This window comes from Carassius auratus, chromosome 21, assembly GCF_003368295.1.
Source record: "Carassius auratus strain Wakin chromosome 21, ASM336829v1, whole genome shotgun sequence".
In the NCBI taxonomy this organism is placed as follows: Eukaryota; Metazoa; Chordata; class Actinopteri; order Cypriniformes; family Cyprinidae; genus Carassius; species Carassius auratus.
In genome coordinates, this window is record NC_039263.1 from 17525555 (window position 1) to 17542210 (window position 16656).

At 38.3% G+C, this 16656-nt stretch overlaps 2 protein-coding genes across 3 annotated transcripts in view; both read left to right on the forward strand.

Annotated features, from left to right (window-relative positions):
• LOC113038752 (mitotic-spindle organizing protein 2) overlaps positions 1-16656 on the forward strand; it is a 1160083-nt gene that overhangs the window by 966241 nt on the left and 177186 nt on the right. The gene's annotated exons all lie outside the window — the stretch shown is intronic.
• LOC113038712 (transmembrane protein 132C-like) overlaps positions 1-16656 on the forward strand; it is a 120090-nt gene that overhangs the window by 98821 nt on the left and 4613 nt on the right. Inside the window, exons 6-7 of the mRNA XM_026196332.1 lie at positions 8826-8969; positions 13784-13992. Of these exons, the coding sequence (XP_026052117.1) occupies positions 8826-8969; positions 13784-13992 (353 nt within the window). The remainder of the gene's footprint in view (positions 1-8825; positions 8970-13783; positions 13993-16656) is intronic.

Sequence of the window (16656 nt, forward strand, 5' to 3'; positions counted from 1 at the left end):
ACTTTGCACCACAGATTTGTTTAAATATTGCGTGTGAAATACAGATCCGATCAGTTATCCAGATAGGTAAGTCCGCTGATTTTGCCAAGTGTAAACGCATCATGTTCTGATTGACTGATGATCCGATCTGCTTGATTAGATCACGGTGATCGCATGTTAATGCCAAGTGTTAGGGCTGGGGGGGGGGGGGGGGGCATGTGATCCCAGAGAAAAATTAGTTTTGAGTGCAGGTTTTATCTTTTAAATAAAATGGGAGGCTGAGGCAAGGAGAAAATGGTGTTTTATTAGAGGTGGGCTACACGTCTGCCTTTCACTGGCTTCTTTTCAATAGGGCGGTAGGATGAAGATGATTTCATTTTGATGTGAAAAGGTTTGTGCATTTTTTTTTTTTGTAAGCACTCAAACCACTGAAATCTGAATGCTCCCTCTCGTTAGCTAAATCATTTCACCTTTCTCTCACAACCTTCACATGCAAAAAAAGAAGATTTGTTTCTCTTTTGCAGCCTGTCTTAATCGCATTTTACAGTGCAGTGCGTTCTTTCACACACCCTATGGTGGCTTTTCCCCTTGTCCATAACGATGACATTGCCATCACCACACCTTGTTAAACTTAATCATGACTTCGTTAAGCCGGCAGCAGAGTCAGCGGGCAGCTTTAATCACCCCGAGCGCAGCCATCCGCTCCCCCTTCTCTCTAACTGTCTAATGTAGAGGAACTACGCAGATTGGTGTGACATACGATAACAAAGGCAAGAGACTCCAATCTGTCCCATCGGAGGCTTCTGCTCCATTAGAATGAGCTTTTTCCCCTCACACGGACACCAGCTAATTCCGGCCTGCCAACTGTGTCTTTGGCCTCATTAGAGAGGACAGCCACCGCGGCCCCGTTCCCCACTCAGTGGCCAAACAAGCACCTTCAGCCGTCGCGTTTGAGAGCTGTGCTGTCTCTGCCCATTACTGTAAACACAGTCAGTCTTACAGTAGCGACGAGGGCGGAGAATGATTTAATAATATTGTGAAAAGGAGCCCAGATGCCCTTACAGCCTGAGTTCGACACCCCCAGCTCGAGCCCATTTGGCCATCCCGGTGCATTTCGCACAACAATCACGGCCGCAGACAGAGAGACAACAGCCACCAATCACTTGTGTTGTCTGGGCCTCTGATGGAGCGCATTTGTCTTGAACTCTCGGAATGCTGGGAGAGCAGATTGTTGTGTTACACAGCAGGAGGGGATCAGTGTAATCACATCACTTTCAACTTTTTGAATGAGGAGATGCCCTAATAGGATTTGGCAGTGCATGATCCCCTCGAAATGCAGGAAATCTGTTCTGGCTCATTAGGATGCACCAGCGTGTGCGTTCTCTCTCTCTCTCTCTCTCACTCTCTCTTTTTATAATGTGTGTGTTTGTCTTTCTTCCTCGCTCTGTTTCTATACCTCACAACTTTTGAATCAAGTTTACTTAAGCTCCTTGTAATTGGCCGTTCAGCCCTTTCGAAGGCAAATTTCAGTCCCCGCTGAGCTTGTTTTCTGTTGACTATTGAGAGCGCTCTCATTCTTGTTTGCCGCCCTGTCTTCTCGCGGCGCTCAGAGAGTTTGTTCAGAGAAAAGCGAAATCAAACAAATTGCCAAGTCAGAGGCATCTCCCTTTAAATGCCTCTTCTGATTTTTTTTCTTCTTCCAGGATTTGTTTTGTTTGGTTCTCTGTAGCCTCTTGGCCTTAGCCTTGAGTTTTGGTGTGTGTCAGGCTTTTTTTCAGAGCTCATGGGTTTCTCTGTTCTCTGAGCGATGCTGGCCTGCTGTTTGTCTTCCTTTGAGTCTGTTTGAACAGTGTCCTCTTTAAACCGCCTACAGGACAAGGTAATACCTTTTCCTTTGTGTTTTCCACAGGCCGTAGGCCATAAATCGGGCAACTTTTTTGAACTGCTTGTCAAATTTACATTGGGGAACTAGCTGCTAGTGATTCTTTCCTTGCTAATAATTAGCATGCACTATATATCAATACCATATTAAACATTTAATTGTGCATGCTCATTTCCTCTACAATATTTTTACAGTACTGTCATCTAATGCTCACTTACAGTTAATCTTTAAATCGCCAATAATTTAACTTTTGTGCTATCCTGAAAACCCTTTGCTAATTAAAAATAAATACTTGTAAATCCCTCATTATGCTGCATTATTAGCAAATCTTGTATTGCATCTTTTTGTCAGTTTATGCACATTACAAAAACATTATTTGTGGGTAGTTTTGGACATATTTCACTCAAAAACTGAGGTGCACAAGCTGAGATCAATGAGGCCTACAATCAGTTAATTCCAAAAAGATATACAAAACATTTGATAATTAAAAAGAAAATAATAATTTGGTCATAATATACCATAATGAGAAAATTTCATATATAATAAATGTATAGTTTTGTTTAGCACCACTCACCTCCACACCAAGACAAACACACCTGGAAAGTGAGGGAGGCTCTGTGCCTGTCTGTGATGTGCATGTGCTGATCGATCGTGCTACACTGCTGTGCTGTGTGCCTGTGTAAAGACGCAGAGGTGAGAAAGGCATCGGAACTCAACAGTCCCTCAACATTTCCTGACCTGACCTGACCTGATTTTTTTATTTGTTTGACAGGGAAAGCTGTGTGCAAACAGAAACATGCGCATGCACACATATATACATTTATTCATTTATTTAAAAAATAAATAAATAAAATACAATAAAAAAACTCCCTAGAAAAAAAGGGCGGGTGATCAAGCCCACTTTGATGTCTATGTATGCGTGTGCATGATCTTTAGAATGTATTTTGACATTTCTGAGACCAACAACCTTTTATCTCGAGAAGAAAACAAGGAATTTATACTTTTAGACTGTGATCCACACAATTTGAGAATGTCTTTGAGAGAAGTCATTTAAGCTGCACAGTTTGACAGAGTGCTCACTGTACTCCAGTACTTGAGCTGTTTTTGTATTACTGCTTTATTAATTCTTGATGCAAATGTTTCTTTAGAACCCCCTGCAGCACAAGACCTTGTGGCACACATGCAAGAATAGAAAGAGAAAAGGAGAGAGAGAGAGAAAAATGAGTGCAGTTGTCTGAAAGAAATGCAAGCTGATTTGTGACTGCTGAGAGATTAAGATGCAGACAGAAGCGTGTTATTGTGTGCAGCGGCTGGCCTCGGTAAACCTGCGCCCTGCCACAGAGCTGTGGGGATCGATGGTCCTCACCGCATGCTCCCTCATTACTACCAGCATCTCTCTCTCTCTCTCTCTCTCTCTCGCTCCACCGCAGCTGTGTGCACGACTGCTGCCGCCTTATCACAATCATCTGAAACAGCCTATGTATTCATTATCCCTCACCTGGAGGCCTGCACACTACACAGGGCATATGGAATCTGTACTTCCACATTTCACTGCCCCAGAGATGGAGGAAATGAGGGAGGCGATGTTAGATGGCGATTGCATCTAAGCCGTGTTGTGGTTTTACAGTTATTAAAAGGTGGTGGAGTTTTCTAGCAAGTGTTCATTTGGAAGAGTGGTGAAAGAGTTCATCTAAGTTCCTATGGCTGTGCTGTTTGACCATTAACCCAAAAACCCTTGAGGGGCTGCAGGTTGCAATAGACAGATAATTGGATTGAAATAATCATTTTTTGGTTCTTTTGTGTCGAGTCTGATGATATTGAATGGCCTTCCTTCAATTATAAAGTCACCAACTTATTATTTAGTATTATTTTGCTAAATAACTAAACCTTTACACTTAGACACGACTAGATTGCAAAATAAATTGTATGTATTTAATGCCATTATTATTATTTACGTTAATAGTAATAAATTAGTAGTAGGACTATGAATTATAAAAATATAATACTATTATTATTGTTATTATTATTCACTTTTATTATAATTAAAAATAGTTTAATATAATATTACTAATAATAAATAAAAATAGTAGTATGAATTATAAAAAAAATAGTTAAATGTATTCTTATAAATTATTAAAATTAGATTATAATTATTTATTAAGTTATTTATTTATAACCCTCTAGTTTATTGTTGTAGACCATTTTTTATTGTATTATGCAATTAACACAATAATTAAGAATCAGTTCTGCATACATTTAAACATACATAATATTAATAATAATGTTAATCTTTAATGATAAATAAAAAGTAGTTTGTGTGTGATTTATAATAATTATTATTATTTATCATTATTGTTATTAGTATTATTTATAAAGTAACATTCCAGGTTATTGTTATAGACACATTATACCATGTAACTTAGAAACAAAAATTTAACTATATTAAGAATCAGTTCTGAAAATGTTAAAACATACACATAAAAATAATAGTTACTGTTCATAAAAACAACATCTGTTGGTCTCTAGATACAAGCAGTAGAGATGTAGGTTCAGTGGAAAGGTAGTGTAGTTGAATTGCAGTACGTTCACCACTGCTCCCTATGTGCTTGGCGTGATCCAAGGAGGACATGTTCCTCGAACAACCTTCCTGTCACCCTGATCTTAGGGCTGGGGTTAGGACTTGAACAGCATTTTTATGAATCATTTCTACTAGGTTTGGGTGGTATCTAAGCTTATGTTTTGCCTGTGATGGCTTGATTAGAATGTTGTTCCAGGACTAACAAAAGATCTTGATCTAAGTACAATATCCACTTTGCTTAATAACACTGTCTAAATGAGCATTGAGCATATCTATGCAATGTCATGAATAATTCAACAAAGTTAATAGAATAGAACAGTAGCAGAGAAATCCAGGTTTATGCTCATTTCCGGTTCATCCACTGTTGATAACAGGGCTCATAATTCCTGGAAAGAGTGCTCATTTAGCCAAGCAGTGAGGTGGAGAGGCCTCGGATTATGGGATGATGCAGAAACAGTAGCACAAAACTGTGATTATCCTCATTCTAGCGGCCACTGAGAGGCGCTTGGCTGACCCATTGGCTGTATTATGTTCAACGACAGCTAAGCATTCGCTTCATCTCTCTGCGCTATTACTGAAATCAATAGCCATCTTCCTCTTTGCTCCCTGTTTGTCTGCACTGTTGTGCTATTTTATCAGAGGCTCTGTCAGCAAGTCTCTGAGAGGCAAAAAGGCTTCAGCCATCACTGCTGAAGACATGGGAGGACCTGCGGTCTTGAAAAGAAATATAGCTGCGATCGATGGCTCTGTAATAGCATGGCTACGGCATCGGCCGCAAGGATCCACATGGGGTACCAATGCATTCAGCGCTGCCTGTCCTTGAGCATTAGACCCCATGTGAGCCGGTGTAGGTTCACCACGAACTGAACCAATCACCTGTGCTGATATGAACCCTACATTCCCCGACCTCCGATACACCTTTAATCCCCACCAACAAAGCCAAAAGTGTAATGGCCTTTTATCGATTTACCTCCTTCTCTTTTCTCTCACTCTTTCTCAAGATAGTGTGGAACCATTTAAAGGTAAGTGCGTGTTGTAGAAGCACTGCCCACCCGCAGAGATGGTCTCTGGGAGGCTGTACAGCCTGTTCTTCAAACCCAGCATCCACGCATAGCTAACACTAATCAGTCAGCAGTCCAGGGAACGATGTTTACCGACCAGCGGGCAGAAGCGGATGACGAGGCTGCATGAATAACACATTGTGCTCGGATTCAACACCCTCCCTCTGGAACCGCGGCTCACAGGAGCTTCAGAGATGGGGTTGGGGGAAGGAGAAGGAGAAGGATGGTGGGTTTCACCAACCGGAGCATCATGATTGAAGTGTGGGGGGATGGAGAGGACCGGGAGTGTAGGTGGACATAAACTAGTTGCATATTAGTTCTGCTAGTTCTCATGCCACCCACATCAGTCCTGCTGTCAGAGTAAATCTTCCTTAATTTTCAAGCCAAGCCAAGCCAGATGCGTGAAGAGACTGTACTCTGTATTGTGCTGCATGTTAATGTAGTCTTGCAGTCTCAAAACTCACTAATGCACAGTTGCACCAAGGAATTATTTTTTTGGATGTTATATTAATACTTTATAATAATGCCTATATCAAACTATTAATCCTGATAATTCACATCCAAAATAAAAAAAAATTGTTTTCATAACATATGTGTATACCGCCTCTCCATCATAACTATCCTTAAAATTTGGAAAGGATAGACTGTGTTATACTATAAGTCACTATTGATTTTTAGATTTCTTTTAGTCTTTTAGCTACATGCAATGACAGTAAAGGTATTCAATTCAATAAATACTCACATAGAGTACATATTTTAATGTGCTAATACAACCTATTTATTATTTATTTTTATTTGTGTCTTTTATGTAATTATTGTGATTTTATGTAGTTCAGAATTTTTATTTTTGGATGAATTATCCCTGTAACACATTATATTTTCTCCCATAAACTGAGAGAAATGTGGCACAGATTTATGGGATTTTATGTGACTGAACTGGATGAAGATTGGCTTCTTACTCTGTGTATTTCTTAATTTGGATTACTTGTATTACTTTGGAATATTTTCATAACTGTGCAAACAATCACATACAGTACCTGTCATTTTTAAGGCGAATAAATTGTTATTTTTCTCCTTTTCCAAAGCATTAGAATCTTCGGATATTATTTTCAAATATAAAAAAAAATGTTCATATATCCTGAGCAGAAAAGTTCCACTATGTTTTTTTTGTGCCTTTACCATGAGTAAGAGGGTGGAGGCACGTATGCCTTTCTCAAGGGTCAATGCATTTGTCTTCCCTCGCTGAACTGAACTCACCTCAGCTTTATTTATTTATTTCAGTGAAGTAAAGCCACCCATTAGAGTCTGTGGCATCACAATGAGAGGCTTTCCACCACTTTGCCTGTTTTACTCTCGAATTCTGTTTTTAATTCACTGCGTAATCTTCAGGCTTGACTGAAAATTACATTGTTCGGTTTTAACAGCTGGTGAATGGACACATTGAAAGACATTTGAAAGCACCTTGTCTGCCAAACAGTGTCGCCGGGTTCTTTGAATTCATCTGAGCGGGAAGTGAGTGAAAAGAGGGGAGCGAATTGTAAACACTTCACCCATCCCATCCTGTGGAATATTTATCAGAGTCATTTTGCTGGTCTTGATAAATTAATGTTTTGACAGCAAATCAAACACAGGCGATAACTCCCTGTCAAAATGTCTGAGCGTAACGTTTGAATACCAAGCTCTCGCTGCTCAGACTACGTCCCTTTTGCACATTTACATAATTTTGAAATCAAGGGAAATGGCGTATTCAAATTCTACCTCAGATGTAGACATCGCGCAGCCTGTGTTAGATAGAAAATAATGATCGGCTTAAACGCATAAAGGGAAAGAAAGGAAGAGGCTCGTTTATCCTTACGATTGTGGTGCATTAAAGTGAAAATGATTGAAATAAGAATCAGCTGCCAAGTGAAGCCTGAAGTGGGATCAGCCTGGAGAAAAAAAAAGAACAGAGGACCTCAGTCTTATTAACAAGCTTGAAATTTCATTATCCACAGTTCAGGATTAAATAATGTTATCTGTTTTCTCTAAAGGAGAATGGCGAGAGCTGTGACATAAAGAGAAGAAAGACCCAATGATGAAGAACAAAACCTTTGCAGAGGGCTTCTTTATTTAGGTTTATCCATCTCAAAGTGCTGCGTGGTTTATGATGAGGGCAGTTTTGTGTCGTCTCCTCACCCATAGCCCCAGCCGGCAAGAAAAACTCATTTCTGACTTAAACGATCTAATTATCCAGCCTTTGGTTTGTTTGAACTGTAAATTGAACACACGGACATGTTTCAGATAAGTTTATACGCAAAGAGAGAATGGATTCACAGAAACGGTTACTGTAGCTGTCATTTCTCCATAATTACGGGATATTTCTGTGAAAATAAGATGTGCCTACAGTGTTTTTCCTTTACATTGTTCTCTATGTAGACCATATTTCTGGAAATTCCCACAGTGGTATTGATGTATGCTAAAAACATCATTTTTATCTTTATTACTGGTGCTTCCTCAGTCAAGCATCATTGCGCACATTTAGGGTTAGGGATCTGGATTAGTATTATGTGTGTGTGTTTGTGTGTGTATAATTATTATTATTTAAATTGTAAAAAAAAAAAACGCTTTTATCTGTTATTTATCTAAATAATATATATAATTTTCTAATAAACTTTTTTATTTTAGAGTTTAAAATATCTATTTAAATTTAAAATAGCTATTTATTTTAATTTTATTTAATATCTAAATATAATATGGAATTAAAAAATATTAATTTGATAAAACAGCCAAAACGAGTCCTGAAGGCTCTATATCTGATAACTCCTCTTGGAGCTCTTTTGATCTGGGGCAGTAAGGAACCACTCAAAACATCCTATCAACCACAAGCAACATGTTAAAGCTGTTCTGAACACGTTAGCAAACACATAGCATTGGCTTGGCAAATTACCCACAGTACCCTAGTCTCATGCTGAAGAGTTCTGCATGGGCAAGTGTTCATATTTTCTTCCAAGTATGTGTGAAAATCTTTTTTTTTTTCTTTTTGTAGTGACTTGATAGTGAACCTTATTCCTGTGTGTGTTTTTCCTGTCAATATAGATTATCTGAGAGTGGATCAGTTTCATAAAAACAGAATGTGTTGTTTGGCTCTAAACAGACCTCTCCATCTCACTCTGTGACTCTCCAGAGCTGATGACTCTAATTGAATGATATGACTCACTGGGTTAATAGCGCGACTCAATGTTGGCGCTGAAGAGCTGGAGCTGACAGAATGACGAATTATCATGAATAATTGCGAGTGAATTATACTGAGTTAACGCAGTCTGATTGATCTGCCCTCTGTGTGCAGGAGACAGAGATCCTTAACACCGCAGTGCTCACTGGAAAAACTGTTGCCATGCCAGTGAAGGTGGTCACTGTTGGAACCGAAGGTACTGTGACCGATGTGACAGAGTCGGTGGAATGTCGCACAACGGATGAGGACGTGGTTAAGGTGGGCAAATCACGCACGGGTCACAAACATGAACAAAACACACATTTGTGGATGCGTATTTGCATACTTTTGACCTTACAGACTAAAAAAAAAGAGCTCCTCACACTCTCAGAAGCTTAGTTTAATTATCCAAATAACAGCCGGTTTTGCCATTTCTATCACAGTGGAATTTCCAACACGTTTCAAATTATGTTTAATAACATTCTGTGATTTGAAATTAACATTCAGAATATTTATTTAATATACTAATGCAATTGTATATACCCTAAATGTGCACGTATGCCAACAAAATTATTCGAAATGATTAAAATTTTTTTTTATAATAATTGTATTAGTACTTTGTGAGATATTGTGATTTACTGTAAAGCGGAGCAAGCAAAACAAAAGCTAAAAGAACCTGCAGACACACATAAGCTCAGAATCATTTTGTAACCAAGATAACAAAAGAACTGTTGAGGGAACACATACTGTATTAAGGTAGCTATATTAGATTTGATTTAAAGTGCTATACATTCAACCGCTCTGATGTAATGTCTATTTTCAGTTGTCAAGCCAGAGGCGAAAAATCAAAGGGATGTTAAATGCAGTCTTTTCAGAACAAGCTTGTGCCTTCCACTTCCATCTGCCATTTGGGAACAAAATATGAGAGCATTTTATGAGGGAGAAAATGACAATGTGTGTGTATTTACTCCCTTCGGGTTTAATTATCTGATGAACACCCCACACTGAAACACTGACCTCTGGAGAGGAATCTCTACTTCCTTCCCACCAAAGCTGACACACACACACAAGCACTGTGACCTGGATTCAGAGCATCTGAATACACTATGCAATTATTCTTGTCTACACTGACTTTTTGAGCACTACAGATTTTGTATATTTCATTCAAATACCGTGCATTGCATAGCATCCCTTTGTATTGTCTACATTAGTAATCCGCGGCAGTGCATGTACCAGTTGATGTCACTGTCATATTTCTTACTATAATTCCCTACACACTGCCGTTAAGCCTGGGTTATTGTCTAACCCTTGGTAAAGTGGTGCCTTTGAAAAACCTGCACCAGAGCAAGGGTTGGATCATTTAGCACTGATCCAAACACCACAAATTATATGGTGCCAAAGGTATACAATGTGAAATAGTGTTAAATATGAACAATGTAAAACAAGAAATGCAAGAGTTATGTTTAGGATCTGGGTAACAATTTCAAGTGTGAAAAGCTTTATCTTTGACTATTTTCCTGCTACAGTTCCCAGGCCAATGTAATGTTTAGGTTTTTATTTTTTCTTAAGGACATTTCAATTAGCAGCTGTTGATATTATTTGTTTCAGATGAGATTATAAAACCCAGTGGAAAGACACGTAGCTGTTATTTAGGTTGATGTGTAGTATTTCTTTGTGATTGGGTTTGGATTTCAAGCTGTCTAGACAATCCGGCAAATGAGAAGATCTTCTGCACAGGCAGATACAGGAGATGGACAGACTGAAAGAATAATGAGAGAGGGAAAAAGAGGAAAGGATAGAGACAGTCAGGAGAGGTATGAAAATGGTACATACTGTAAGTTGTAGAGCTGGAGCAGATTCTTATAGATGACACACGTATCACCACACTGCAGGAGGATTGTGGTCATACACACAAATGTGTGTGTCCAGGAAGGTGTTTCACCCAGTGTTTAAAAACCTACTTTGAAACTGAAGCTTAAGTTACAAGTAATTCATGTTAAAGGTATTTTAACGGCTCTACAAAAAACAAAATACACTTCACTTATTAAACTTTTAGTCAAAATTGAAATTGAATCTCTGTCTTGTAAGAGATGGGTTTGGCTCAATAATGCTCACATTCACTGAAAATGAGGTGTGAAAACTGATATGGACTAAAATAGCTGATATAGATAAAATTCAACTAAAAAAACCTTCAGCTGTTAAAGTTAATGCATGTTTGCCATCATAGAGAAGTCTGGCAATCCTTTTGAAAAATTAGCAAACTACACTGAAGCTGTTTGACTATTTGTTGATGATGGTGATACATGGTAGCATTTGAATAGTTCATTTTAATGCACTAAATTATCTTAGCTTGCCATTAAAGCTAAAAATATAGGTACACATACGTACATCAAAAATATAAATATATTTTTTGAGATTTATACATTGTCTAAGAGCTGAATAAATAAGCTTTCCACTGCATATGGTTTTAGGATATGACAGATGAGATACAACTGTTTGAAAATCTAAGGGTGAATTTAGTTTTTTAAATCACCTTTAAAAATGTTCAAATAAAGTTCTTGTCCATGCATATTACTTATCAAAAAGTTTTTATATATTTACAGTAGGAAATGTATTAAATATCTTAATGGAACATAATCTTTACTAAATATCCTAATGATTTTTGGGATAAAGAAAAAAATCAATAATTTGACCCATACAATGTTTTGTTGGCTACATTGTTGGCTATATATACTGTATATAACATTTTATTTGGATGTATTTGATTATTATCACAGTTTGCTTTAAAATTACTGTGAAAAGCAATCCTGTGAGTAGTCTACAGCCATGTAACATTTTCTTGCAATTGGAAAAGCTACACTGTTTTGTGCCAATAAACTGCAGTTTTTAGTTTGTAGCATCTCTGCTTTTTGCAAGTTACTTCAAGCACAGGTCACCTTGCGGTGAGGGTTTAGTGATGCTCAAGATGCACTATGCTAATTATCTTAGTCAGAGATGGACCTGAAGAGAGGGACAGCATTTGCGTCAGGCACCACAGTCTCTCCGTGTGCCTGTTGAATGGGTCATTAAGTACCCAACCCAGTTCCCCGCGGGGGTCTGTAAGTGTCCCTCTCTTCAGCAGTCTTAATGTTCCTGATTAATGCTCTGCCAGGCTGGTTAAGGTGTATATAGATGCTCATGGGAAGGGCATGTTGCAGTGAAGTTAGATTGACCAATGTTCTCCACACACTGTCAGCCTGTACAACCAAACCAATACCCTTCATGGATTGCCAGAGCACCTCTGAGGATCTCTAGCTCTTGTGGGAGATTTACAATCTGTAAATGAGCAAGTAAAGAATACAATTGTCGACATGAAACTGCAAATTGGTCTATTATGTCATTTATATGGGCAGATCCAGACAATTTAACAGATTTACCAGGTGTTTAACAGATATAATTGCTGTGGGGAATTATAGTACTATTTAAGTTCACTGCAGTTGTTCATTATTACAAGCCTAGGCGTCATTTACTTTTAGTCGCTTTTTCCATTGCCGATTTTGTCCCCACATTTTTATGATATAGCTCACAGCAGGGATATACAGTATATTTAAAGATGATAGGTGTTGTAAACTGGACCAATAAGTCATATATTGGTTTTTAATTGCTGATCCATGTTTTTCCACTGACCTCCAAAACTCATTTGTGGCCGATATAAGAATTAAGTTTGCAAATTAAATATGCATTTGAGCACTTCATTGTTCAGCATGAACAATTGCCCATTCAAATTACTATGTACATTTATGTTAAACATAATTCTTTACTGCAGATGCAATGTATTACACAGTTTTTATTTTTTTTTAAAACAGTGTGCACAACCTAATTATCTGTAATAAACCCTACCACTTTTGATTTTGAAAGAAGTCTCTTATGCTTTAAAAAAGGCTGTGATTATTATTTTTTTATTCAGCCAAAATATTAACATCGTCAAATATGATTAAAACTTTAAACAACTGTTTTCTGTTTCAGTGTATGTCGCAATGTAATTTATTTGATTTTGAGTTCACACGTATAATTATGTTGTAGCCATTATCACGATTCAACTTATTGCTCATTTCACAGGGTTCAGTGTGCACTGTATAATGGATACGAAAAACTCAAGTTAATCACAGCTCCAATAAATGCACCATTGATTCCCCCCAATGTCACAAATAGAAAAGCATTGTAAAAGAAGTGGCATTTCTTTGGAATTCAGTGTTTTCTGTTTGTCTTTTAAAACAGTTAATGTGAAAAAAAGGCTGGAATTGATTGTTGGTATACTCTGAGCAGTCAGAAAATGAGAACTTGATGAAAGCTTGGCTACTGACTGCAGCTACTAAATAGCAATCTTGAATTGAGATGTAACAAGTATGATGCTCTGGAAAATGGCACAGCATTAGGGAAATCTCACAAACAACCGGCACTCTTGTCATCTTAGATTTTAAGCTGAAGGGCAGCTGCTTAAAATCAAGCCATGCCATTGGTCCATATCCACATCTGTTGTTTTTTAAAGAAGCCCTCAAGTTGATTGGATGAGATGTGGTTTTCTCCGCCAGGTATTACAAGTTAGCTAAGAGCAGTATAGATGCTCTGCAAATGAATGAGTGTGTGGCAACAGAAGAACTTGACCACTTTGCTTTTTTCTGTCTTCATCTATCCCTCCATCTGCTTAGTTTCTTTCAACCCCAAAGCCTGGGAAATATAGACATCCAAACACACTCATTATCAACAACAACTACTCCCCCACCGACTGTAGTCAGAAATAAATACTTGGACAGGCCAGTCAAAGCCCATCCAATTTCTCATCTTCCTCATTAAAGCTCAGAATAAAAGCGAATAACAGCGGCACAAAAAACCCCACAAAGGCCAGACTGTTTTTCACATATTGCGCTGATTAGCACAAAAAGAGGCCTCGTTTTTTTGCGCTATCAAAATTTGAAATTGTCGGCAGGAAATTGGTGCGAAAAGTAGGCTGATACCTTGGCCAGGGCTGCAATTTTCTTTAATTTAGTGCTGCTTTGAATACAGTGTTGCTTGAACGCTTTGTCTGCTGTCTGATTTGTATTCCTGCCTCTCAGGTGTCCGAAAGGTGCGATTATGTGTACGTCAATGGCAAGGAGACGCGTGGGAGGGTGAGGATGATGGTGAACTTCACCTACAGTTACCTCAGCGCTCAGCTGGAGATGAGCGTATGGATGCCACGACTCCCCCTGCAGATCGAGATGTCCGATCCAGAGCTGAGCCAGATCAGGAGCTGGAGAGTTCCTGTAGACGCTGCCAACCAGAGGTTAGCCATGTTTTTGTTTCAAGGAATCACATTTGACATTGGGTTCACTGGATCATTGAAGTATTTTTTAACTTTCAAAACTTTGCAAACATTAGAAATGGAAGTTGTGTTGGTGCGAATAGCCCTGTGGGCAGCATTTTGGGCGTCCCGTGTTCGATTTTCCACCTTTCCTGAACCCTCTTTCCCCCGCTTCGCTTCCTGTCATGTATGATCTGTCCTATACCATAATAAATGGCCAAAAAATACATTTAAAAAGATACATTTTTAAAAATAAAAATAACTAAATTATGGTGCTGCAAATGAAAAATCATTATTGGTTCCTAAAGACCGTTTAATTGAAAAGTAAAAAAAAAAATAGATCTTTACCACTGCAAAGGACCTTTTTCTCATTTGATGGGTTTTATTGATGCTAAAGGTTACTCACTGAAGCATACAGGCCAACAAACATTCTTTATTTTTGAGAGTTACAATTATATAACTCCTATAACTTATAATTGAGATTAAAGAGCCTGGAAACTGTGATCTGTCAAGTTTTGTAATCTTTAGCTGAGCTGAAAATATCCTGCACAGCCCACACGTTCAGCAATAATTGTTCCGCTGGTAATTTGTAAGCGCAAAGATTACATACATTACTATAATAAGACTCTCAGTACTTCACAGCACCAATGACGCTCCAGCTCGCCGGAGTCAGTCTGCCCTCTTTATCCAGTCTCTCCTCAGCCATTTTCATGCTCTGTCGTTCTTGGGTAACAGCAGACGTGTAGCGGAGCTCTCTCCGGAAAGCATGATGGAGGTGAGGGGAGGATGCGGACGGTGACTTTTTAATTACCGCTGGGTCGTCTTCAGGCACACATGCCTCTGACGCGCCAGCACCAGACAACATGCAGGTTAATGCTGCCGTACGCCGAGGATATCCACAAGATAATTTTTAATTACTCTTCCACCAAAAACAGTCCTGCCGGATTGACTCATGCATGATAAGTGAGAACAGGATGACGGATGACAGATGGAATGAGCGCTGGAGAGATTGCAAGGCATTAATGAGTCTGAGGAATAATTGTGGTTATACTATAAGTTGTGTGGTTGTCAGCAAGCAAATGTGTGGATTGCACAATGATCGCTTCTCCATTATGTCAATATGAAGATTCTAATACCAGATCTTCTCTTGCACTATATATATACTATATATACTACAATATATACTATATATATTGTCCTTGTGACAATTTAATTATTTACAAAAAATATTGCATATTAGCAAAATAATTTTAACAGGTATATAAGCCAGGAAGTTTACATGCAATAAACATGCAAGTACAGCTCCTATTTACTTGAATGAGCCTGATTCTCAGCATGGTCTGTCTCTTTATACTGTCGTGATTCTAGTGACAAACAAGTCATTTTGTGGCTCATAGCATCTGGTTTCAGTCTCTATTATCTGTTATGTCATTATTTTGTTCCTGATATAATCATTGATCATTTCTGGTGATTAATATTCTATATTATGTGATGCCACTTAGAGTTCTGCAGGAAATAAACTTTTGACAAACATCCAACTTTCCATTGCAGAAAAGGATTTTTGAGTGGAAAAATAGTTTTGACTATTAAAAGGTTATTCACGCTAAGAAAGACATGTTCTTCTGCTCATCAAAAGGTATTTAGAAAAATGTCAGCATAGCCCAGTGTTGTTTTGAATTTCTTAAAATTATCTTCTGTTTTCCACAAAAGAAATTGCATCATACAGGTTTTGAATATACGTTTTGACTGAATTGTTATTTATGCGTGAGCTTTTCCTTTAAGATAGTGGCCAGCTGGTGAGTTACGTTCATCAAAAAGCCATGTTTACTCACATTCGGCACTTGACGAGTCTTAAGTTTGCACCCTTGTTGTATCATATGTGCCCTTGGCCCTGAGGTTGTATCTGTCTTGGGTAGCGTTTTGAGAGTGGGAAACATGCGGTTGTGTTGTAAGACTGAGTCTCATTATTCCTGAGACCTCCTGTGACCTGACATTCCTCAGCTGAGTGCCGCCTGCCCTGTTTATACACCTGTGTAATGTAAATGTCATGCTGTTTCTACCGTCGGTCAGGCGTCGCTGCGTTAAAGTCTAGAGCAGCATGGTCAGCGTGGTTAACCTGCCACTGCTGTTGTTTTTTATTTTGGATGACTTCGACTCATTAAAAATAATGGAACCGTCAGAGCTGTCCCCCCCTTCCCCTTTCACCTGGTGCTTGGCTGTTTGTTGTGAGCAGAGGAAATGCATCACTCTAATGTGAAAAGGGTTCACGGTTACAGCCTGTTGAAACGACTCACCCATTATATGAGGCTGAAAACTGCCACTGCTCTATATTTTTGTCATTTCTGTTTTTTTCATTCATGATTTTTCTTAGAAAGTAAATTTACAGTAAATGTAAGTTTTGGTTTTTACACTTTTAAATTACATAAATTAAGGCAGCAATTGTGGAAGACAGAAGGTTGAGAACAGAATATAATTTTATTTTCAACTATTAATTTTTTTGTAATAACTTTTTTTTTATAGTTATAACGCACACACACACACACATATATAGATAGATACATATACATATATACATATATAGATAAAACAATGTGAATGTATGGAAATTCCTGTGTCTGTGCATAAAAACATTATGCGATTAGTGCG